This window comes from Octopus bimaculoides, chromosome 4 (assembly GCF_046866305.1).
Source record: "Octopus bimaculoides isolate indiv1 chromosome 4, ASM4686630v1, whole genome shotgun sequence".
Lineage (NCBI taxonomy): Eukaryota > Metazoa > Mollusca > Cephalopoda > Octopoda > Octopodidae > Octopus > Octopus bimaculoides.
The window spans coordinates 83,976,359-84,003,858 of record NC_142931.1 but is presented as its reverse complement, the minus strand read 5'-3'; the positions used below and the strand labels follow the sequence as shown (position 1 = coordinate 84,003,858).

General features: G+C 38.0%; 1 protein-coding gene across 1 annotated transcript in view; it reads left to right on the top strand.

Moving 5' to 3' along the window:
- The window catches only part of LOC106875130 (uncharacterized), a 266,207-nt gene that overhangs the window by 231,424 nt on the left and 7,283 nt on the right, over positions 1–27,500 (top strand). Inside the window, exon 2 of the mRNA XM_014923115.3 lies at positions 26,994–27,134. Within this exon, the coding sequence (XP_014778601.1) occupies positions 26,994–27,134 (141 nt within the window). The remainder of the gene's footprint in view (positions 1–26,993; positions 27,135–27,500) is intronic.

The following is a 27,500-nucleotide window of genomic DNA, read 5'->3' as shown; positions in this document are numbered from 1 at the left end:
GTCTACCTTTGGTATTCGAGTACTGTTTTGTCCACCATATTTTGCATCTAGGTATATATACACACATCTGTATTTATATATGTATATATCTGCATATAACTATATACTACATGTGCGTATACATGTGTGTATAAACACGGGCACATGCACACACACACACACACACACACACACACACACACACACACACACACACACACATATACTTATACATATACATATATATATACATACATAATATGCATGCATATATACATATATATATATATATATATATATATGCATGTATGTATGTCTATAGCGACAGATGTATGACTCTCTCTCTCTCTCTCTCTCTCTCTCCCTTCACATGACGTCCATAGCAAGCTGCTTAAGTATTAAGACAATGAAATTGCATAGCATTATCTTATATTAGGGTTTCTGTGTATTAAATACACCAACGAACACAACCCACTGAAAACACGCACACTCGCGCGCGCGCACGGACACACACACACACACACACACACTCACACACACACACACACACACACACACACACACACACACACATGCAACGCTCCCTCTTCATAAACTGTTTAGCGTATTGTCAACATGGAGGTGTTTCTACTCCAGAGCACTCTGGCCACGAGAGGACGATAATGTTCTTGTTATAAAGCAAGAAACAATTATTCATCCAGTAAAGTACCAGTAAATCTCCGTTACCTCGTCATGGTTATTTTACTGACAGTTGCAGTATGTATATAAAACCCTTTCTTTCAATGATATTGAAACTATATTGGATATTTAATAATATCTAAAGCTATTTAATGAGATTCAGTTATATGTCAATGATATTTATCCACATGGGGAAAATGTTGTTTTACTTTCACTTGTGCAATGTAAAAAAATAAAAGGGAGATTCCTGATCGTCCACCTAACTCCAACGCTATAAGAGGGACCAATACTCAAAAAGGCTGCTTCCACCTCCTAAAAGTAGCAGCCAGATCTTCCTCTAACCGCATTGTACAGTTTCTAAGAACAAAATGGATACGTTAGTTTAATGTAATCATAAAGATAGCATGCCTGAATAAAAGACAGAATGATTACGGTCGGACCAGTTATCATTTAATATTTGCTCGATTAGAGTTCAGCTAGTGTTAAATAACACAAAAAATAATGGCTATTATAAGACAGACAATAGAAGAGCTTCCATGAGTCACTCGAACTGCTAGATATAGTAACTAATTCATACACAAACCACAAGTTCCGCTGTTTCAAATAATAGGGAGGGTACTTTCGATAATGCAGATCTAGATGTATTAAATAACAGGATGGTCACGGCTATAAAGTCTGTGATCGTATATCTGCAAGATTAAGGCTGAACCGGGGCAAAACAACAACTACTATTTCAACAATAACAACTATTGTAAGATAGCAGGCTGATGTCATATGTTTATCATGCTACGTATTATAGTTGCTTAGTAATAAATCACCTTTGGTCAAAAGTATTCTAGTAGTGACCATCCAGTTGTTTTGTATATCTAGGACTACATCATTTGCCCTTCTTGCCATTCTCTTCTTTCTTCATTTTCAAACATAATGTATCTAGAACTGTGGTACCCCATGTTAAAGACGGCAAGGCGTAATTTATTTAAGGGAGATTAAAGTACTATTTTTAGCAGACTAAGCGAACACGTAGACCAGTTTATTAGTTGCTGTTTATCCCCAAGTCAGCACTGATCGAACAGAACTATGATCAAAGGCATTCTATCAGTGACCGCCCGGTCCTTTTATTGTATATAAGGAAACCAGGACCGATATGTGCTTTTCTAAGCTGTTAGGATGTGGTTTGAGGATGATTTAGCGCTATTTCTTGTAATTTGACGGACCAGATATAGTCTTATTAGATCATCAACCTAACTGTAAACAACAGCGTCGGATTTGAATACAGTTTCTACCATGATGCAGTAAATCCTATTCCACGTTCATTGCCAGCTGACATGCATTGATTGGTTCACCGCCCCCAAAAGGATGGAAGTTGTAGCTCACCTGGGGTTTACTATCTAATTAAGATCCCCCTTGGTTTATTTATCTATTTATTGATGTATCAATAACACATTTTCTAAATATGATATCTTTTCATCTGACGTATAACCTCACCTCCCCATTTATTACATGAAGAGAATATTTATGTAGGTGAGTATCATGGGGCAAGGTTGCAGGTAGAGTATGTCAGTGGATAAGTATAGAGAGAGGGGAGCAGAATGAGAGAGAGAGAGAGAGGTGAGAAGAGAGAAAAACAGACAGAGAAAGAGACAAAGTAAGAGGTGAAAAAAAAAAAAAAAAAAAAACAAAAAAAAAACGAAAGAACGTTCGGAGGAGAGAAAACACAAGAGGGATAGATAGATAGATAGATAGATAGATAGATAGATAGATAGATAGATAGATAGATAGGTAGGTAGGTAGGTAGGTAGATAGATGGATAAAGAGAGAGAGAGAAGCGTAGATTTAGAGTATAAGAGAGAGAGAGAGAGTGAGAGAGAGAGAAAGTTGTGGGCTATGGAAGAACAAGCAATATGGCAAAAGAAAGGTACATAAAAATGCAGAGAAGAGAGAATAAGTGAGAAAAAGAAATAGGGGACAGAGTCTTTCAGGGAGGTATAGAATGTGCGAAAGAGAAAGAGAAGCTGAATGAGAGAGAAAATTAGAGAGACAGAGAGAGAGAGAGAGAGAGAGAGAGAGAGGGAGAGAAATAGTTGATGCCGGAAACATGAGAAGGAGAAAGGGAAGGTTGTTACAGAAAAACAAAAATCCAAGAAGGGAAGAAAACAGAAAGGAAGAGGATGGACGATAGGTAAAAGAAGGTTTCGTTTTCCAGATGGATTCGATTAATGAGAGAAAAAAAAAAATGAAATACGCAAGTAAAATTCTTGATGGATTTTTTACGCCATAAAATTATTCGTTTTTATACAAATCAAAGAATTTTAATACTTCTTTATTACAATTATTGTATGTATAATATTCTGATAAATAAATATATAAATTTGTATAAATATACAAATTTATGTTTATTCATTATGAAAATTTTAATAATAATCAATGTTCCTGGCATAATTATGCGTGTGTTGATGGTTTTCATTTTTTGTTACATCAAAGATATACATTAGCACACAACTCTCCGATTTCCTGAATTATTTTCCTCTTACATACAATACGTTTGAACATGCATGCCTTTACATGAAATCTATCTATCTATCTATCTATCTATCTATCTATCTATCTATCTATCTATCTATCTATCTATCTATCTATCTATCTATCGTTTGCTCGATCGACCGAGAAGTCGAGCGATTTATCTATGCAAACGAGAACATGCATATATATGTGTATTCGTGCATAAATGAGACAATCAGGGACAATCGACTGGGATAGGAAACTTTCGGGAACATAACCAGCGTCCAGTGATTTTCTCCAGAGAATAACTGAAGGGAATGCTAACACACACGCGCACACACATATTTACTAGTGCGAATATGCTATCGTAAATATAGTATGTTTTTACATTCATTTGATATGATTTTATCATATATTTCTGCAGTGTATATACATAAGTATGTGTGTATATATATATATATATATATATATATATATATATATATATATATATATATATATATATATATATATATATATGTCACGCACATGGGAAGAACGCTGCCAAGACATGCAACATAAAGGAAGCTCGAGTGTCGACAATGGAAAACGTAAAATAGGATTATAAATAAAATGAAATTGTTAAAAGGACGTGCCTTTATAAAGCAATGAAAAATTACAGCCCAAATACTACCAATAAATTTTAATATATGTATACACACACACACACACACACACACACACACACACACACACACACACACACACACACACACACACACACATACACACTCAATAAACACGCACACACGTCGATGCATTTTAATACAGTTGGTATTCTTTGCTGAACAAAATATCATTGTAAATACTGTTATCCTATCTGTTTATTTATGTGTAGTGAAAAATGAAGTCCATTTCATTCACATTGTTGACACCCTTTTGATGCAAACCGAACGAAAGAAGTGTTTTGTTTGTTTGTATATAACATGCAATTATGTAATCAAATATTGTTACGTACAAAGTGAAAGTGAAGTAAAGCAATGTCGATATTTAAAAGCAATGTAATCTTAGTATTACTTATATTGAAAAGAAAAAAATCCTAAAAGCATATTTACCGTTGGTACAGCAACAAACTAATAATGCTTAGTAGAACGCTAGCAGAGGTATGCAGCAGTTGAAAGCGTAAAAATTTAAGCAGACAGCTATAATATGAAATATTGCAAAGTAGTTGCTAACAGAACGAGAATTTAATATTAAAAAAGCAATAATGAATAAATGAAGAATATTAACTGAAAAAAAGACAATGAAACATAAACTGAAACAATTTTATAATAAAATATTAGTATTAAAGAAGTAGTAAGAACACACTATTAATGATAATAAATGTGTCAAATAAAAAAGCAATGAAAATTGTTTAATGGCTTACATCAGCTGCAAATAGCGAATGAAATTGTCGAGATATTCGATCATGTAATGCTTGCATAGTAATAATCCAAATGAAAGGTTACCTGTGTTCGGGCAAGCGCATAAACTGTAGTCCGGTCACAAACATTTAATTCCGATCAGAGGCAGTATAAGCAAAGTTACTGTATATCACTGTGCAAGCGTTATCGGAAGTCTATAAAAAATATGTATTGTCAAAAATGAAATCGAATATATATATATATATATATATATATATATATATATATATATATATATATATATATATATATATATATATATATAATGTAATGTAATGTTCATAGTTTGTTTCATTTGGAGGAGTGTTTATGCATATTATCTCTGTTTCTCTTCCAAGTGTTATATGTCTCCTGTTTCTGAAGAAGGGCTTTGCTCGAAACGTAAAACCACCTTTCTTTCTTTCCCTGAGCGTCTGCTAATACTTTGCATGTACCACGTCCTTGCGTTGTTGTTTTTTCTTGTGTTTATTTTTCGTTTTTTTTTTGGGGGGGGGGGAGATTTACTATATATACTTATTGTACTTTACTTATTGTAAAGCCTGGTACTTATTCTAACGGGCCCTTTTTGCCGAACCGCTAGTTTACGGGACACAAAAAAAAACCAACAGCGGTTATCAAGCACTGGTGGGGACAAACATGAGGACACACACATACACGCACACACTTACACACATACGCACACATATGCTTGTGTGTGTGTATATATATATATATATATATATATATATATATATATATATAGTTCAAATTTGCAGGAAAAAAAAGAAAACAAGCAACTGTAATAGTTTTACGATCTAGAAGAATGGAAAAGTCTTTGACGTTTCGAGCCTACGCTCTTCAAAAGAAATCATTGCTGAAGAAAAAAATGGAGAGAGAAAAGAAGTGTGTCTGCATACATAATACATACATACATACATACATGCATACATACATACATACATACATACATACATGTATATATATATATATGTATGTAAGTATGCATATATGTATACGACGGTACGACGGTCTTCTTTCAGTTTTCGTTTACCAATTCCACTCACAAGCTATAAGTGGGCCCGGGGCTATAGTGAAAGGTGGCACACAATGGGAATGAAACTAGCAGCATATGGTGGGAAAGCAAACTTCTTTCCACACAGTCATACATGATATATATTTATGTGTGTTTGCGTGTGTATATGTACATATGTATATATATATATATATATATATATATATATATATATATATATATATATATATATATATATATGTATGTATGTATGTATGTATGTATATATATATATATATATATATATATATATATATATATATATATATATATATATATACATACATACATAAATATATTTATATTTGTATGTATCTAATTTTATATATTATATAAATATGTTATACATGTGTTATATGTGTGTGTGAGTGTATATATATATATATATATATATATATATATATATATATATATATATATATATATGTGTGTGTGTGTGTGTATGTTTACGCACGTGCAAATGCACAGACGAAAGAAAAGATCGCTACATATATACCGAAGAATTTAAATATTTATATTAAAAGCTGGATTCAAAATTGCATTGCTTCAAATTTCACAGATACAAAAAGCACGTCTGACACACACATACACACACACACACACACACACACACATTCACATATTCACATATTACATATGCACTCATATGTGTGTTTGCGTGCGTGCAATGTGTATCGTGATTTGCAATAACTACTGTTAGTGGTTCAATCTGTCCGACAGTTTTTAGGTGCTTGTACAGACAAAGCTGTTGATTCATGCTACTCTTTTGTTTCCTCCGTTTCTTTCTCCTCTTCCTAATCATCATCATCATCATCATCAACACTCCCGCCCCGATCCGTTCCTTTACGTCTTCCTTCGTTCATCTCATAGTTCATCTTACCCCAGTTTCCTTGCCCAGTAGCAAGCTTTGCCAGAAGTCGATGACTATAAATCTGGGACAAGGCAGGTTTAGTAATCTCGCCATTTCTAAATTTTTTTTTTTTTTTTTTTGCGTTTACGGTTTCTGATATCCGTTACCCACATGCCTCATGCATATTAAACACTTGCGTTCCCGCATACACGCACACACGCACACGCGCGCGCGCAAACACACTTTACTGTCTTTTCCGCGCTGTCGGCCAGGATTCGTTATTTGATTCCATTTGTGTTCGTAGCCATCGAGAGACTAAAGACAAAGAAAACATGAATAATCTGTTCGCCATAAGCTATCATTGCCCCCCCCCCCACTCCCTTTGATAGTATATACCCCCCCCCCCTCCATCAGCACTGCTGCTGCTGCTGCTGCTGCCAGTACTACTACTACTACTACTACTACTACTACTACTACTACTACTACTACTACTACTACTAGCATCATCATAATCACTGAAGCTAAGAACACTTCTGCCATCACAACTGTAAGGACACGACAAAAACAACCATGTTACCAACAAACCTACGAACACTACAAACATGCCATTACTACCAGCCATGACAAAGTAATCACTCACCATCACTACTATCACATAAACAACAACAAAAAATAAAACGACAACCACCACAACGACAGCTGCTACCACCGTTACGACAAAGACCATACACAATCCGCTATTACTACTACAATGCCAAACAGTACTAACACCAACTGCTGCGATCATAACGACAAAAACATTCTGACCATCCCGTCTTAGATGTCTTAGAATTAGACGCGTTGGAAGGCGGTGAGCTGGCAGAAACGTTAGCACGCCGGGCGAAATGCTTAACGGTATTTCGTCTACCGTTACGTTCTGAGTTCAAATTCCGCCGAGGTCGACTTTGCCTTTCATCCTTTTGGGATCGATTAATTAAGTACCAGTTACGCACTGGGGTCGATATAATCGACTTAATCCGTTTGTCTGTCCTTGTTTGTCCCCTCTGTGTTTAGCCCCTTTTGGGCAGTAAAGAAATAAGAAACGTCAGCACGCCGGGCGAAATGCTTAGCGGTATTTCGTCTGTCTTTACGTTCTGTGTTCAAATTCCGCCGAGGTCGATTTTGCCTTTCATTCTTTCGGGGTCAATAAATTAAGTTGCGTACTTTGGTCGATCTAATCGACTGGCTCCCTCTCCAAAAATTTCGGCCTTGTGCCTAGAGTAGAAAAGAATTAGACGCGTTGGACAGCGTGATTCTAGGTTACTTGTACAAGGGATAAAGACGATGCTGAGTGGTCCCGACTGAACTGTTTTTGTTTGTAGACCTGATCGATCAGGATTGTAGACACCTTGAACCAAAACAGCTGCTGCAGCAACAATAACAACAACAACAACAGCAACAAGAAGAACAATAGAATCAGCAACACTAGCAACGATATCACCATCATCATCATCATCAGCAGCAGCAGCAGCAGCAGTACCACCAACAAGTCGTTGCCATCGTCCTTCTCCCCCTGCTGCCGCTGTAGCTGCTACTACTACTACCACTACTACTATCATTACTATGACAATCACCAGCACCACCTACATTATCATCGTAACCACTCAGGACCTCCATTATTGCTCAAAACAAATATCACCCTCACACCACCTACAAGTAGTATCGACTACCACCAGAACCTCTGTTCTCATCACCATAACAACCACTACACCTCTATCATCATCATCGTTACCACTGCCGCCACCTCCAACACCATTACAAACACACTGCAATCACCTTCACCACCGCCATCGCCATCGCCACCACCACCACCACCACCACCACCATACCACAACCACAATAGCCATCACTGTCACCACAAACACGATCACCACTACCACAACTACTTCCACTCATACGATGACGACGACGACGACGACCACCACCACCACCACCACCACAATCACAATCCCCATCACTACTTCCACTAATATCAGCACAACGATCATTGCAGCCACCGTATTACCAACATGTGACACGAACGCCTGCACCATTATCAACCTAACCGCTTCAGTCATCTTAGCCCGTACCAATTCAACCACTGAGATTATTTCCGCCATTATCAATTTTGGCACAAGGCCAGCAGCTATTTCGGGAGTGGGGGAGGGGGAAGTCGATTACGTCGATTTTATCGACCATGAAAGGATGAAAGGTAAAATCGACTTCGTCGGAATTTGAACTCAGAACGCAGAGACGGACGAAATGCCGCTAAACATTTTGCCCAGCGTGCTATCAACCTCACCGCTTCAGTCACCTTAGCCCGTACCAATTCAATCACTGACACTCTTTCCGCCATTATTAATGCAACCGCTGCTCCGCCGCCACTGGTACCAACGGATTCTGCAATGTCACCTCCTCTCATCACTAAATCCAACACAATCACAAAGAGTAACTCCACCGAGAATGTGACACAAAAGCCATATTTAGGACAAGAGCCATGTCTCACATTTAGTTGTTAATTTTATAGACGTAGTTTTAAGGCGGGCGAGCTGGAAGAATCGTTAGCACGCTGGGCAATACGTTTAGCGGTATTTTGTCCGTCTCTGCGTTCCGAGTTCAAATTCCGACGAGGTCGATTTTACCTTTCATCCTTTCGTGATCGATAAAATCGATGTAATCGACTTGCCCCCCCCCTCCCGAAATAGCTGGCCTTGTGCCAAAATATGAAGCCAATTTCTACAAAAGAGTAACTGAATTGATTAAAGAACGACTCTGTGTATGTATAAGTGTTCGTATGTATGTGAGGGTATGCATTTATGTAGTCATGTGTGTTCGTTTGTTTGTGTTTACATATGCATTTGTAATGAGAGTGTACTTGTATGCTCACATCACCTTCGGAGTGCCCAGGGCTGCTGGATGTGCTGTGATAGGCCATGAATTACTATTTGGTGGATTATTAATAATCAGATGCAGCACGGAATTTTTGTCAGTGAACAAGTCGCGGTCTCAAAGCGACGAAAATATTTTGGCAAATTAAATTTAAATGTTGAAGTGAATCTAACGGTTTTTGTGTGTTTCTTAAATGGCTTATAAACCCTTTCCGCACTGCAATTGTTTTCCTTCCAGCACACGATCTCAGATCAGGACACTTGCTACGCAAGTACATCTCCGTAATATTAATAATTATAGACATGTAAAATTCTTTTTTGGCAATATTTTTAATAAAATAACAAATAGCGGTGGTTTATCAACGTCACAGGAGACAATGGCAGTCAATGTTGTTGTTGGCACCATCAATAACCGTATTAATAACAATAACAATATTTAGAATATGACCATCGTTTTGTTCATTATTCTCAACGTGTGGTGGTGATCGACATTGTCGTCGTCGTCGCAATACCCCTCCTCCACCTCATCATCATCATCATCATCATCATCATCAACTATATCAATAATAACAACCACAGACAGCAATGACAATTATAAACAGACGCTTATCAAAATCATAAGTGAAAGGAAACAAAGATGGCGCAAATGACAAAGAGCGTCGTCTTCAATAGTAACAACAGCCTCATTCATCATTCTCACCATCATCTTCGTCGCCATCGTCGTCGTCGTCGTCGTCGTCGTCGTCGTCGTCGTCGTCGTCGTCGTCCTCCAACTTATCAGCATCATCATTGTCATCAGCAACAAACATCACCGTCACCAAAACCGGCACATATCATCATGATCATGATAATCATCATCATCATCATCATCATCATCATCATCATATCATCACCGTCGTCGTCGTCGTCATCATCATCATCATCATCATCATCATCATCAACAACAACAACAACAACAACAACAACAACATCAACAACAACCACAATATTATTAATGATGACCTTACGAAGGTATGTGACTGGTAAGGACTAGTAGTTTAATCCTCCTCATATCACCCCATATTAAGATCCTAATAGTGATGATGGGAGTGGCGGTGGCCAGCGCAGCTGTATTAATTCTTGTTGTTTGTCCTCAGTCTCACAATATTCGATCTCCAGCACAAATATTACCGTAATTTTGTGGTGCCCTCTCTCTTTATTCGCATCCCTATAATTCTTCATTCTCGACCATAGTGTTGAACAAGTTATACAAGTTTAAAATCATCTTGATTTCATTAAACGTGACAATTTCTCTGCCTAATTCCTCGCAGCATCACCTTATGAAAAATACTGGCTGAGCCCACAAGGCAGGCCTTGATTGAGCAGACCTATGATCAAATGTGCTCAAATAATGATTACCTCTGTGTATTGCGGCAGAATCGTCAGCATGCCAGGCAAAATGCTTAGCGGCATTTCGTCCGTCCTTACGTTTTGAGTTCAAATTCCGCCGAGGTCAGCTTTGCCTTTCATCCTTTCAGGGTCGATGAAATAAGTGCTAGTTACGTACAGGATTCGATATAATCGACTAGCCTCCATCCCCTCCAAATTTTCAGGCCTTGTGCCTAGAGTAGAAAAGATTATTATTTCTTGTTCGGGCAGTGTGCATCTAGACTCATCATTACCACAATACGTATGTAGTGAAACTACCTACCGCCATTAGATACAAACTACTATCGCCATTCTTCTCATTTAAATATAAATAAATGCGAGCGTAGTAGAGAACCCATTCCTTGTCATCAGGTGACTGATTATTATTCGAATCGGCAACTTCTTCGAACCGTTCCCGCCAGAACGCAAACTGACCAATCACGGCCCCTAATAAGGTCACGTGATAGAGTAAAATTCTGAAGCCATCGGGAGCCCATAGTTTGTTATAAATAGCTTTAACTCGGCAACCAATTTGGTCTCGGTCCAGTTTCTCTTTGAGAACTGTTCCGTGTACCACACGACAGCAGCAGCAGTTCCAGCGACCACTTCAACAGCTTCGTCCAGCCAACGATGACCACCGCCGTCGCCACATCAGCAATACGAGTCTACGACTACTATCCAGCATCATCGTCATGACCAACACGATTACTACTAACCAGCAACAATCTCCACCAGCGTCAACACGACTTACTATGTACACCACACCAAACTACCGCGGCACATCTCTCTCTTCGATTCTGTTAGGTGACTCAGCTTCACCACGGTAAATAAACAGACAAGAGTTCTTAAACAGACAAGAAATTCTCAGCCAGCGACGAACATCTGTATAACAAGAATCACGGCCCGGCATCGATGCCACGACATCACAACTAGTGATCAGCTCTGCCACACTCAGCCAACTCACTTTCACATACAGAACCTTTCCTATAGAAAGATCTGGTATAATTGCTCACGTGTTATTGACTCTTTCTATTTGCTGTAAACACTCATACACACATGTATCACTCACATACACACTTTTCTTTGTATGACGGCCTGTCTTTGATTATGTTCTTATATGTCGCATTCACACTCTCACACAGACATACATCTTTAACGCTACAATAAATATCTCTGTTATTCATCTAATACGGTTGTGGTCTTTCATTACTGGTCATCTATGTTATCGTCGCATAACATATCATCTATATCATCATTTGATATATATATTTTGTGTTCGACCGTGTGACACGTTTAAATAAAAGGAGTCCTCTGTTTTTTCCATTCGTCACCATTTCTCCTTTTTGAGTTCGCACGGTCGTCCCTTACACGTACTTTGTCTCTTTTAGACATTTGAGTAAGATTTGGTTGATATTTCTAGCAGCTTTAGTGACTACATAATAAGTCCCTCAGCAAGTTATCGCAGCATCAGTTGCTGCTGCTGCTGCTATTGTTGTTGTTGTCCGATCCCATGTTAACCATGATCGAGTATTTTATTGAAGGTATTCAAATTATGGTCAAAACGTCGTTTATTTATTTATTTTGCTGTTGTTTTATGCCAGGGATACTATTCTTGGAATACAATATCCAAAATGCCATTTTAAACACGGTAGCTTGAGGTGGGGGATGAATTTGGTTGTTGTTTTAAACACACAGAGTAACCAGTGTATATCTTTTTGATGGTAACTTAGCATAGAGGGAAATTTAGTTAGAGATTTTAACACATCGAGTGAACACATGTTCTTTATAAAAATAGCAACTATAGTGGCTTGAGAGAAATATAGTCGCTATTTCTAACACACGGAACAACCGTATATGTCTTTTAATGCTAATCTAGAGTAACTTTGAGGGAAATTTGGAAACAATTTCTAGCGGAACAAGCGAGCACATTTGTACTTTTTTAAAACTGCAGCTTGTAGCCTGAGGGAGATTTGGTTGCTATTTCATGAAGGTCGAGTGATCATATATGTCCCCTTTTAGACAGTAGCTAGTGATTTAAGAGAAATTTAGTTGCTATTTCTGAAAGGTCGAGTTACCACTTACGTCTTCGTTTATGGCAGTTGCTAGGGACAAGGAAAGAATAAAATCTGAAGGAGAAAAGAATAGAAACGAGTGGAATTTTCCACTGTTCTTTCGTTCACATATGGTAATTCTTTACTATTCTCGTATTTAATGACTCTCTTGATAGTTGTCTTCTGTTTATTTATTTTGTTTGTCTTAGGGTCCACTCAACATTCTGGGATGGAGTTGGGGATAGAAGCGTAGTGGGGAAGCGTTTAAGTAATTATTTCCTCGGCCTTTTTATCTTATCGCCGTGACGTTAGGTGGTCTGCAAATTAGTCCCCATCGCTATCATCACCATTACCAGCAACGCCACCATCGTCGTCCTCGCACCGGTACCTTTATTACCATCACCACCCATGGCCCAACTAATATGACCGTTTTTCAGCCACACACCATATCACACATACATAAATACGTCAACACCACCACCACCATATAGCTCACCCCATTCATATCGCATATCGTTTCAATATAAACATTGGCAGCCATCAAAGTCGCCAATGTCAACACCAGACTCGCCACTGTCACCGCAGCCATCAACACCACCTCCGTCACCTTCACCTACACTATCATCATCACCGTATCCATCACCTCCACCAATTCCACTATTCATCCACCACCACCACCATATTCAAAATCATCACATCTACTACCACCACTTCGAACGCTACCATCACGTCCACAGTTGTGCATTATCACCACCGTATACGCCATCACCACATCCACCATCACCGCACCCCCCATCACTACATCCACCCTTCTAGGATACTCACATCCACCTCCATCACTATCACACCACCACCACCACCATTGCTACTACTACCACCACCTATAATCCTCTCATCATATATACTTACAATCTTAGTTCTTCCTCCTTAGAACTACATCTTGGAACTCACTCATCCACACTGTTTTTATTGACATCAACTTATAGAAGTTCAAACTGGACTCGAACTACACTGACCTCACTCATTTCAACGGTCCTGTTCGTTTTGCCAGCCCACGAAACTTTATGTTGCATGGAGCCGAATCATGACTCTTATCAAATATATTCAGTGCCACTTTCTTTCATTTGTCCAAATTCTCCTCAAATCACTTCGTACAGAAAGGACAGACTACAAAAGCAGTATAGATCCAAAGAAAATAAAAATATTTAGTTCCCATCCCTCAGCCGCAAAAGATAGTTGATTAAAGAGCCCCTCTCTCGTTGTATGTGTCTTGTGTTTTCATACGTATCTATTCATATATAATGTGCGTATGTGCGTGACTGTACACATATGTATGTGTGTGCTTGTATTTGTCTTTCACAGTTTGACAACTGGTATTGATTTCTTTATGCTTCCATAATTTAGTGGTTCGGCAAAAGGAGCCCCAGTAGACTAGGAACCAGACATAAAACAAGTACGAGTGTCAATCTATCAAACAAACCTTTCATGGAGGTTCCCCAGCAAGTAAAAGCGTAAAATTGTAACACATCCACCCTGATCTTAACTATTAGAAAGGTTATTGGTTAAAGACATTAACAGTCACTAGTGGGGGTCGTGTTGGTGAGAGCAGTGCGAGTCAGTGGGTGGGTTGTTTTATTGAAGTTATCTGATTGTTAGGCACTAATTTGAGAACGCATGGTTGTATGGTTTCGCTGTTTTGCTCCTATCTGATTATCTGTCATTGGAGGATTACTTCTGCTCGTTATGGAAGGAGCTAAGGGACTATGGCAATTAGTAACGAGAAAGAAAGGCTAAAAGAAGTGTTTACACACACAAACACACACACAGACGTGTGAGTATGTATGTTCGTATGTATGTATTATATATTTATGTATGTATATATGCATGTGTATATGTATGTGTGAGTGTGTGTACATATATATATCGAGAAAGAAAGAGAAAGAGAGAGAGGGGGATGTGTGTGTATACGTGTTTCTGTGTGTGTATGTGTGCACGCGCGTATTTTGCGCGTGGTCTAGTGGTCAAGGTGTTGCATTCACAATCGCATGTTGCTTCAGTCCAGTAGTAGGGCAAACCTGGCGTCAAGTTTTCGAAGAGTGTTGGCCGCGAAAGCTACGACGATACAAGAAAGCCCATTGTGACCAGTGATGTATAACAACGCCAGATCGTCTGGTCGATACAGTAATACACACACATGTGGACGTATATATATATATATATATATATATATATATATGTTAAATTCAAATTTACGATAAACGTAACATATGATAGCGTCTCATAAAGCGAGATTTCTATACATATTAAATTTGCAGAGGAATCTGTAATGGGGGAGTTTAGCTCAATCGGTCAGAGCATTGTGACGCGTAATCACGGAGATGTGAGTTCGAGTCCCACAGCTAACCACCTACACTTTTTACTGCAAAATAGGGGTAGTTTATCCATTTCAGGCTATATTATTAACATTATCCTGCGATTGAGAATTTATATATATATATATATATATATATATATATATATATATATATATATATATATTAATAGATAGGCAGAGAGAGATGAATATGTATATATGTGTGTGTATGCATATAAGCACACGTATATCTATATGTACACACACACGCATTCACACAAATAGATATAACAAATGAGCTGCGTTAAACACCATGCAAAATGAATTCTTGACTTATTGAAATTATCTTCGCTGGAAGAGACGTTAAAACAACAGTCTAGTGACAATTAGGGCCAAATCCGAATGAGGAGAGAGAGTCGCAAAAACTAAGAATTCTGCGGAATTGGCATGTTATCAAGAGAAAAGCCAATTTGAACACCTGAAACAGAGAGAACTATGCACACGTGTTTCAGTGTCAATTGGCGTCATCGGGAGATAAATTACTTAGACATATAAAAAAAGAGTACAGAATATTTATGGCCCAAGCTAATTTGCATAATTAGTATAAAAATGAGTTCAGAGCACAGCCAGTGGCACGAATTTCAGCACGGAAAAAAAAATGGTATTTTAAATATCATCCAAATGCTGCAACCCAGGAAACGTCATTTTCCATTGTATCCACCTCACTGTAACACTCATGGAATTAGCACTGTTATCTTGACAATATCGTCGAATCAATGTTACCTTTGTAACATCATACTTGCTATGTGACCGTTTTAGTTACGTGCTGTCATCTTTAACGTCTAAGTAACGTCACGTCAACAACATTACACGCATAACATCCTAGTAGTAACGTCACTCTTATAACATCGTGCTATTAGCGATAATTTTATAACATCGTCTTATTAGTGGTAATTTTATAACGTCGTGTCAGCAGCATCACCTTTATAACAATGTGTCAGCAACATCACCATTATAACGTCGTGTCAGCAACGTCACTTTGATAACATATGTATCCTTACACAGTCTTGTCAGCAACGTTACCATCGGCAACGTCGACATTGTAACGTCATAACAACATCGCCTTTACACTCCCGTCGTCTTTATAGCGTCGTGTCAGCAAAGTTGCCTTTAAAAGACAGTATCAGCAACGTCACCTTAATAATATCCTGTCAGTAACGCTACTTGATAACGTTGTGTCAGGAACACCAACTTTACAACGTCTTGTCAGTAAGTCACCTTTATAATTTCGTATCAGCAATATCAGCAATATCACTTTTATGACATCGTATCTGTAACGTCGCCTTTATAGCATCGTATAGGCAACATCTGAACAATATCTGTAAATAGCTGCATGATGACCTTTCAGCAATATCAACTTATCAACTTAGCAACAGCGTTTTGCCACTAATAGTATCCTACAGCTTGCCAGCTATAGCGACTTAGCAACTTACATCGTCCTGCTGTATGGTTTCAAGGTTAAGGTTATTCGATAGTCTTTCCTCGGCGTTGGCTAGGGTTATAGGATGCCTAGAATGACAGTGAAAATAACAGGCACAACAGCAGCAAAATATCCTCCTCCTCCTCTGCATCATCAAGAGCAGCAGCAGTGTAGTTACTGCTTCTCTTGTATTTATTGTTGTGAGAGTAGCTACAACAATTATAACAGCAATAACAAAATAGCTATAGCAGCAGCAGCAATAGCAGTCGCTGTAACAAAAGCAATAACTACAACAACAACAACTACACCATCACCAACAACAAAAATTTGAAATAGTATCAATTACAACAGTAGCAAAAGTTTGGTCGATTGATGAGGCGGGTAAATATAGTCGGATGAGTGAGTGGAGTGAAGTTGATGCAGTTAATGTTGGATTTGAAGAGGAAAGAAAATGGAAAAGAGAAAAACGGAAAAAGGGTCGAGGAGAGAGGAGAAAGTAACAAAAAAGTGAGGGGTGTAATCGTGGATATTTGATACCCAATTCTACACTATGTACTCCCAGAAGAAAATTGATGGTAGCAGTGGTGATGGTAGCAGTGGTAGTGGTGGTGGTATTGGTAGTGGTGGTGGTATTGGTAGTGGTGGTGGTGATGGTAGAGATATTGTTAGTAGTAGAGGAGATGACAATGATACTTCTGCTTCTGCTGTTATGTCAACACTTCAAAACCTAATAAAATATTTAAAATATGTTTTCACTTAATTAACAACACAAATAACCCACATATACATTGTATAAAGGATCATGGGTAAGGCCAAAACAATGCGAAGTAAATGTAAGGCAAATCACAAGAAAACAAATATATGAATTAATAAACAATTATTTATAATCATAAATATAGTAGGAGTGAAGGTGGCAGTGATTGTGGTAACAACAGTGATAGTGGTGAGAAGACAGTAATATTGGTTTCAAGTTTTGGCACAAGGCCAGCAATTTTGGAGGGTTGGGGCTGAGTCGATTACATCAACCATAGTTTTCCACTGGTACTTATTTTATTGATCCCGAAATGATGAAAAGCAGAGTCGATCCCGGCGACATTTGAACTCAGAACGTAAAGACGAACGAAAGAAAACAGTAATATTAACAGTTACTGTGTTGGAATATTATCTCATTTATAAACTTTAACTCGCGAGCAGACAAATGAAAGAACCCTAGAAATAGCTGCTAAGTTTCCCTCAAATCACTCTATACTGCTTACAAAAAAGAAACGCCCATTGGACAATGCAGCTGGCACTCCGTCGGTTACGACGACGTGGATTCCAGTTGATCCGATCAACGGAATAGTCTGCTCGTGAAATTAACCTGCAAGTGGTTGAGCACTCCACAGATGTGTACCTTTAACGTAGTTATCAGGGATTTTCAGCCTGACACAGTGTGACAAGGCTGATCCTTTGAAATACAGGTACTACTCATTTTTGCCAGCTGAGATTAGAGCAACGTGAAATAAAGTGTCTAGCTCAAGGACACAACGCGTCGCCAGAAATTGAATTCACGACCCTAACCGAATCACACGTCTTCACATTGGACAATGAAATACTTGATAAATAGAAGACCTCCCAAGTAAACATGTGATTATTCGTAACACTATCGTACTGAAGTGCTGTTGTTTGTTTTGTCCTCGATCAAACGTGGCTGAGATTCCAGACATGATCATCCTGTATATCTGTATATTGAGAACTACAGGAAAGCTGGGAGCTGACAGACTCAAAAGAACAACCACAAAGAAAAACTTTCTTGGTTTGTGCCTAAAGTAAGCCGAACCTCTTCATTATATCTATTTACAGAAAACTGAACCGGCTGCTTAAATTACAAACGGGCATTAACTTTCTCTTCTATGGATAGATTCCGAAGTGTTCCGAACTATAGGCCATTCCCCTACAAAACAGCCATCTGTTGCCTGTATGTTAAATACAGCATAGAAATTGGAAGGACATTGGCATCTACTGCAGATGGCTGTCTTTAAAAATAGCAGCTGTTTTGTAGATTTTTCTCGATAAAAGTTCCATCAGCTGGCATAGTTCTCTCACTCCAATTTTCTGTAAATACTTTGAAGTTTTCTTTTTCTGTTTTATATTTGTATCTTTCGAAAATGTCTTATGTAAACCAGTTGGACCATTTCACAAATATATTTATACATAGATGTATGTATACACACACATATACATATATGTGTGTGTATTATCTATAAGTGTGTATGTATATATATATATATATATATATATATATATATATATATATATATATATATATATAAAATATATTTTATAAATATATATTTATAAAATGATATATTTGCATATTTATTTACTCATTCATTTATTTATATGTTATGCATTTATATGTTCATTAATACACATACAAATGTGTGTGTGTATGTATATATATATATATATATATATATATATATATATATATATGCATAATTCTGCTTCTATATTTCGTTACCCATAGATTTATTTGTATAATATACATTTATATATTTATTAATGCATTTATTCAGTTATTTCATTAATTATTCATATACGCGAACGCGCACGCATACACACACAAACACACACACACACACACACACACACACACACACACACACACACACACACACACACATACACACATGCACACACACATGTATTGATTTGTTATATTGTTCTAACCCTTTAACACCTACGTAATCAATATTCAGAAAAATATTTATTGGTCTTTTTCAATTTATTTAAGGGTGAGGAATGTGTTTGATGTAAGCGAATTAAATTTTCTGATATACATACATTCATATATATATATTCATATATATACGTGTATGTATATATATATATATATATATATATATATATATATATATATATATCTCCAACACCACCCTCCTCACCAGCCCCCATCACCGACCCTATCGCATCACCGACTCCTTCACCTGCACGTCTACCAACATCATATATTGCCTCTCCTGCTCTCTCTGCCAATCCCTGTACATCGGACAAACGGGGCGGCGCCTGGCCGACCGATTCGCGGAACACCTCCGAGATATCAACGTCGGCAATGACACCCCGGTGTCACGCCACTTCCGTTCTGCCGGCCACTCCTTGCGGCAACACCTGTCTGTGTTTGGATTGTCCATGCACAGGGGCCATCCGGACTCCCGTTTGCGCCGTGAACAGGGATTAATCTTCTATCTTCGCTCCTTTGCGCCACATGGGCTCAACTCCCCTCCACTCTTCATCTAACCCCCTCCTCCTGTCTCTCTCCCCCACCCTCCCTCCTACCACCCATCTCTCCCCTCCACCTCCTGCTCCGACTCCTACTTCTTTGTACGTCTCTTCACCTCTCTTCATACTTCTCTCCACTCCCACTTCTCTTCACCCCTACTCTTTCTCTCCTCTCTCTTACTCTCTCTCACTCTCTTCTCTCGTACTCCCCCCTCTCTCACTCTTACTCTCTACACTCTTACTCTCCTACTCTTTCACTCCTCTTTCTCTCCTCTCTCTTACTCTCTCTCACTCTCTCTCACTCTCTTCTCTCGTACTCCCCCCTCTCTCCCCCTCCCCCCTCTCCCGTACTCCCCCCTCTCTCACTCTTACTCTCTACACTCTTACTCTCCTACTCTCTACACTCTTACTCTCTTACTCTCTCACCCTTACTCTCTCACTCTCTTCCCCTCTCTCTCACTCTCTTTCTCTTCCTTTCTTCTTCCCCCCCATACCCTCTTCCCTCTCTCTCACTCTCTTTCTCTTCCTCTCTTTCTCTTCCTCTCTTTCTTCCCCCATTCCCACCTTCCCCTCTTTCTCCCCCCATACCCACCTTCCCCCTCTCTCAATCCCCCTTCCCTCTCTTATACCCACCCTCTCTCCTCTCTTCCTCTCCCCTCCCATACCCATCTTCCCCCTCTCTTACATCCACCTTCCCCGTCTCTCTCCTCGTCAACACCCCCTCATAAGCTCATCCCACCACACCCCAACACACTCCTACTCTACCTTCCCACTCACCCCATCCAATTCCTTACACCCACCACCCACCCCTACCCACATACCCCACCCTACCCACATACCCCTACCTCTACCCCACACTCCACCCATGCCTTCCCCACCTCCCAACACCCTCACATCACACCACACCAATACCCTCGCATCACACCACGCACACCACACCAATACCCTCGCATCACACCACGCACACACTACAACTGACCAACTACTTTCTCCCTTTCTCCCTTCCCCCATTTTCACACTACATACGTCAAGATCACCAGCAGTCTACCTCCCACACACAGCCCCTCGTTCCCGATCACCGTTTGTTATCTCCCCCTTTCTTAGCTCTCCTGAAATAAGAATTTCTAACTTCCGGTCAGTCATTGTTATGATCGGCCATTATTATGATTGACCGTTGACTGAACACTATTCAATTTTTTTTTTTCTCCGTGTTTTTCTCCTTGTGTCCGTATTCTTTCTGTTGAAGAGCGTAGCTCGAAACGTCAAAGACTTTCCGTATTCCCGAGCGTCATACTAATATATACTTTTGTTATTTACACCACCTGTCCTCGTCTGTTGTTATTTTTTGTATATTCTCCCATATATAAATATATACATTAATGTATATGTATACATATATATATGTATAAATACCTGTGTGTGTGTGTGTGTACTGCACGCGCGTCTTCAAATGTTAATACTTGTACAACAATTGCCAGTTATTTTAATTCCATGCTTGCAATAATGCCGTTCAAAATGTATAGAATCCTTAGAGCTTGTCCAAGCTTTGAATTCTGTTATTTTTTTCCCCATAAGGGTGTATCTGAAGTGTCAGGAATTATTAACAATAGACGTTGTAGAGTGAAGATTGGCTTTTCTCCATTTTCGCTTTCACGAGGATGAGATGAGGGAGGAGGAGAAGAGGGAAAAGATTAAACTGTGATGTTTGTAATTCCAAATTAGCTATAGACTCTGAAATGAAATGGCTTCCAGATGACAATTGAAACTATATCATTGTCTTTCGGCTTGCCTGGTAGGGTGTGGGGTCCTTTATTGTTGTTTAGTCCCAAACCAGCTTTCATTGAGCAGTCCTATGATCAAAGGCGTTCCATCCGTTATCATTCCATATATTTTTTTTTTTGTACACATCCAAAATATCCTTGATTATTTAAATATTTATTTTTATTTGGCGGTAGCGCGGGATTTAAAGAAAATTTGGCTACTAATTCTAGCAGATAAAGCGAACCATGTAGAAGGTTCCTATGTGGTGGTTGTGTATTGCTCAATTGTATGTCCAACTTATTTTGTATCTTTATCTGTACTTTACTGTTTAGAGTTCAAAACACGTATAAATGAATCCCACTTTTTTTTTCCCTTGCCTCAACTTTCCGATGTTGGTACGTAGAATCGTAAGACTAAAATACCAGTAATATATCGAGGTTTAAAATTCGACTATATTATCAATTGCTTTTTCTTACTCTTCTAAAATGAGTGAGGACTTATACCACGTAAAAGAGGAGTATTTCATTTAGTAATATGACTAAGCACCACGGGGCGTGAGATAAGCTCGGGACAGTCTACAATCGTTACACGGTTTCAATGTGTTTCTACATCAATTTTCTTTTTTAACAATTCCGGTCATTACTAGGTTGGGGCATAGCCTTCGGTGTTTTTAGTTGATTGTATGAATCTGAATACATATTTCGATCCAGTACTTTTTATATGGACTTCTGTTTATTGAGATGTACTATGATTGAAAGCAATTAAGAATGGTTACCTTTGGAATACTTTCGATCATAGGTGTACTTAAGACTGTCCGGCGTTTACAACTCGCCTATACATAGAATTTATCTTTGATTGGCTAATGTGGCAAACTCCGTCCCTAATTTCTGGGTATTTTAAGCTGATAAATGAAAAGCCTTTATATGGTAGTTGGGCCTGCTAGAAATAACAGCCAAGCCTCCAAAAATGGAAAAGAAACATAGGATAATGAACGCCTGTATACACATAACAAGACAGCATGCCCCTTACTAGGACGGCTTTTGTCATAGATCAGTTCTGACCTGGAATTAAATAATAGCAGCAGCAGCAGCAGCAGCAGCAACAACAACTACAACAACAACAAAGACGACGACGACAAAAACATCATCAACAACACCACCAACAACAAAAACATCCTCAAGAAATGCAACAGCAACAACAACCACTAGAGACTTCTTCATTTACCTTTGCCATTGATACTGCTTGTAGCAACAGTCTATCTATCTATCTATCTATCTATCTATCTATCTATCTATCTATCTATCTATCTATTTCTGTATATACATATATACATATTCAACGTACATATTGAGGCAGATGAACTGAGGCGATTGTCAGTTTAGTGTGCTAATCACGTGCATAGATCGACTTCCTCCGATAATATATGACCAGCCGTAACGCTAGAAATGTCAAGCATGTGTGTCATCATAAATCACTCAATCTTGGTACTATGCTCCTCTCAATTTCGTCCCGTTCTTTGCCTTCTCCTCCGACGTCTCTGTCACTCTCCCACCACCATCTCTCTAGGGTCTTTCTTTCCCCTCTTTCTCTATCTGGAACTTTCTCTTTGCCTGCATAACGGTTGCCCTTTCTCTCATCTTTTTCTTCTCATTGCAAAGAACTGAGGTGACCACGCATAACAAACACAGAAGTAACAACTTATGTAGACATGTTATATATATATATATATATATATATATATATATATATATATATATATATATATATATATATATATATACATTTATATATATATATATGTGTGTGTGTGTGTGCATATATATATGTATATATATACATACATACACACGCACACACACACACACACACACACACACACATATATATATATACACACACACAGAGACACATATGTGTCTTGTATATATCCAAACCCACAACATTTAGAAGCTTGTATAATATAGGCAACTAGGGAGAAATTGCTTGTCAAAAATAGTTGTTATTTGTCTATTTCTGGGATGTGGTATGTGTATGTATGGATGTAAATATATATACATGTGTATTTGTGTGTCTGTATATCTGTGAGTGTGCATAAGTGTGTCAGAATATGTATATGCATGCGTGTTTTATGCTTGCGTGCGTGTGTGTGTGTTGTGTGTGTGTGTATGTCTGTGTGTATAGGTGTACGTGTATATTGTAGAGTGTAGAAGTAGCTGTGTTTATATGCAACAGTTTTTGTTTAGTTGAGTGTTGAAGCGTTTTTGGTTTCGCCATCTGTGTTATGTTTGGGTATATTTTTAGATGGGTGTGTGTATATGCATGTACATATGATTGTGATGTTTTGATGTTTGTGAGTTTGTGTGTGTGGGCGTAAGTATATATATATATATATATATATATATATATATATATATATATATATATATATATATATATACATACATACACACACACACACACACACACACACACACACACACACACACACACATATATATATATATATATATATTTACATACACACACATAATTGTATGTTTGTATATATATCTATGAATATATATATGTTTGTGTGTGTGTGTGTATACGTACACAAACACGCATATATTTACACACGCATATGAAAGAGTGAGAAAGGGCAGAGGGAGAAAGAGGGATTACACATGTGGCGGTATTTGCGCATGCACATGCGCGTGTACTGTGAACGTTTTGCAAGAATGACTGTGAAACGAAAAAATATGTAGACATGTAAGGAGGCTGTCTTTGCAAATAAACCGTGCTCTATATATGATAACAGACTGTGTTTTATGAATGATAAAGCAGCAAGTACTTTATACTATTCTGTAGAATATTATATACCCTTGTAACCTAAATCAGCGCCACTCGTTTCCCATTCTCGATGAAATCGTTTCACTTCCTTAAAATTCTTCCATTAGACTTTTGTTAGCAAATGTGAACATATTTTCAGAAAATGGAATACGATGTCTAAATGGGAATACTAGTCTAAATGTGAAAAATTACACAGCATTTCAGATCTGAAATATAGCCAAAGTAAATCGGTTAGAAAAGGGGAACAGAAGCAAACATTCACATTCAAGTGGATAAAACAAATTTTACACACACGCACACACGCACGCACACGCGCGCGCACACACACACACACACACACACACACACACACACACACACACACACACACACACAACTTACGGAACTTGAATTCCTTGTTGAATTCTATAATAATTCAGATTCTGCTCTCGGTATTGAGTCAGCCATGAAGAAGCATTTAGTTGTTATTCTTAAGCAAAGATTAAAATAATTGCTCCAAACATTGGCACAAAAGCCAACGATTAGGGAGCGGGGTAGTTGACAATGTCGATCTCTGTATTTGCCTGGCGCCGACAGGTATTTGTTTTTGTCACTTTACTGGGATCTGAGATTAAATTTCACAGAAGTCAAATTAGCTTTTTACCTTTCAGCATGATACCTTAGCAACGTCATCTCAACCATGGTGCCTTAACAACATCATCTCAACAATCACAGTTTAGCAATTTGATAACACTGTCACATAAGAACTTCAACCCACAAAGAAACCTTAAGAATGCTGAGAAAACACTAGTCAGTACTGCCACCTTAGAAACTCAATTTAGCAATGAAACTTTAGTGACATCACGCCAGCAATTTCACACCTTACCAACGTTGCATTAGCAACGTCATATCAGAAGTGCTACCTTAGAACCTCATCTCCACAATGACACTGCAGCAACGTAATATCAACAATGTCATCTTAGAAACTATCATAGCCATGTCTTGTCAACAATGTAATCTTAGCAATCTCTGAGACAATGTCACCTAAGCAACGTTGTTGTATCAACAATGATATCGTAAAAAAAATGTCATTGAGCTAATCCCACCTAAACAATGTCAGGTCGGCAATTCAACTCAGCAACGTCATGCTAACAATGCCGTTTTAGAAATATCCTCTTGGCAACATCCTCTTAGCAATTCAGATTGGGAAAAAAATTTACAAATCAAAAAATGTCAGTCTGAGGAGTTGTCAGTTATAATAATTATGCTTTCCTACAATATGCACAATGCCTGAAATATTGGGAGAGAAGGGTGGTTAGACGATTACATCGACCCCAGTACTCAAATGGTACTTATTTCACTGACCCTGAAAAGATGAAAAGCAAAGTGAACATCGTCAGCATTTAAACTCGCGGACAAAATACTTAACGATTCTGCCAGTTTGCCGCTTTAATAGTTATAATAATGGTTTCAAATTTTGGCACAAGGCCAGCAATTTCGGGGAGAGAGTAAGTTGATTATATTGGCCTCAGGGCTAAACTGGTGCTTATGTTATCGGGCCAGAAAATATGAAAGGTAAAGTCGACCTCCGCAGAATTTGAACTCAGAACGTAAAGATGGACTAAACACCACTAAGTATTTTGTCCGTCAAGCTAAAGATTCTGCCAGCTCGCGCCTTGAATGATGATGATGATGATGATGATGATGATGATGATGATGATGATGATGATAATAATAATAATGATAATAATAATAATAATAATAATAATAATAATAATAATAATAATAATAATAATAATAACTATTATTATTATTAGAATAATAGCTTAAAATCAAAGACAGAAGGATTTATCATAGCAGCCCAAGATCAATGCCTACCTACATGAAGCTACCAAGTCAACAGCTTAAAGAACGGCAGTCGCCCAACATGTTTATGTAACCAACAAAATGAAAAAAAATAAATAAATAAATAAATGAAGTCAAACACACATTAAAACTGCAATTACAAAAGTAAGTGAAGTTGGACATGAGAAAGTTTTATAAATGCGCGGTGACAGGTAAGGACGTTTGCAATGAACGTACTTAAAGTTTGATGAACATTACAGAAACAGAAAATACATAAAAACAAAGCATATTTAAAATAAGATAAAATTTAAACAATGAAACGAGCAACTCATCCACGCAAAGGTGACAAACTTCCCACCCACCACCCATCCACCTACACACACAATCTTGATCCTTTTATTCTGTCATCTTTTCCTGGTCTTGTAGTCCATATATTTACTCGTTCCACTAATGTACTTGAGTAGCTTTGGATTAGTGATGGTGTATGTAAATTTGTTTGTATGATTAAAGTTTTTTTTTTTAAATAGTTTGTTTTTTGTAGACTTCTATTTCTAACCTTTCAAATGTCTCAAATGTATATCTATAAATGTTTCAACGGTTTTTCTTTTATTCCATATTGCAGTCTTGATTCAAGTCACTCAAGCCCTCTACTCTATTGGCGCCGTATGTGGTATCCTCAGTCTGCTTATAGCAACAATAGCCTTGTGTTGTGACTGTAAGTGCAATGCACATAAAGCCGTGGCCATTCTACTTATACTGGCTGGTAAGTATCATGCTTTCTACACAAATATTAAACTGGAAAGATAGTCCTGTCGCATTTTTGACATGATCATTGTGAAAGTATTTCTTCGATACTTACGGTAAAATAAGCATTAAATTTTATATACTAATGATTTTTTTTTATTTCTTTGTTGGTTATTTCATAGCATAATGGTTAAATTCGTATCGTTCTTACCCTTTAAAAATAAGTTTAGATTAAACTCATATCAGACACTGCATGCTGTTTGAATTCAAAAGGTCCTCTTCAGCAATAGAACTGACGAGGATATTCAATATGTCTAAGAAAATGGAGCATTAACTATCTGGGCATGCCAACGATGATTTGGCCAATTTCACTCGAAAAATCTTT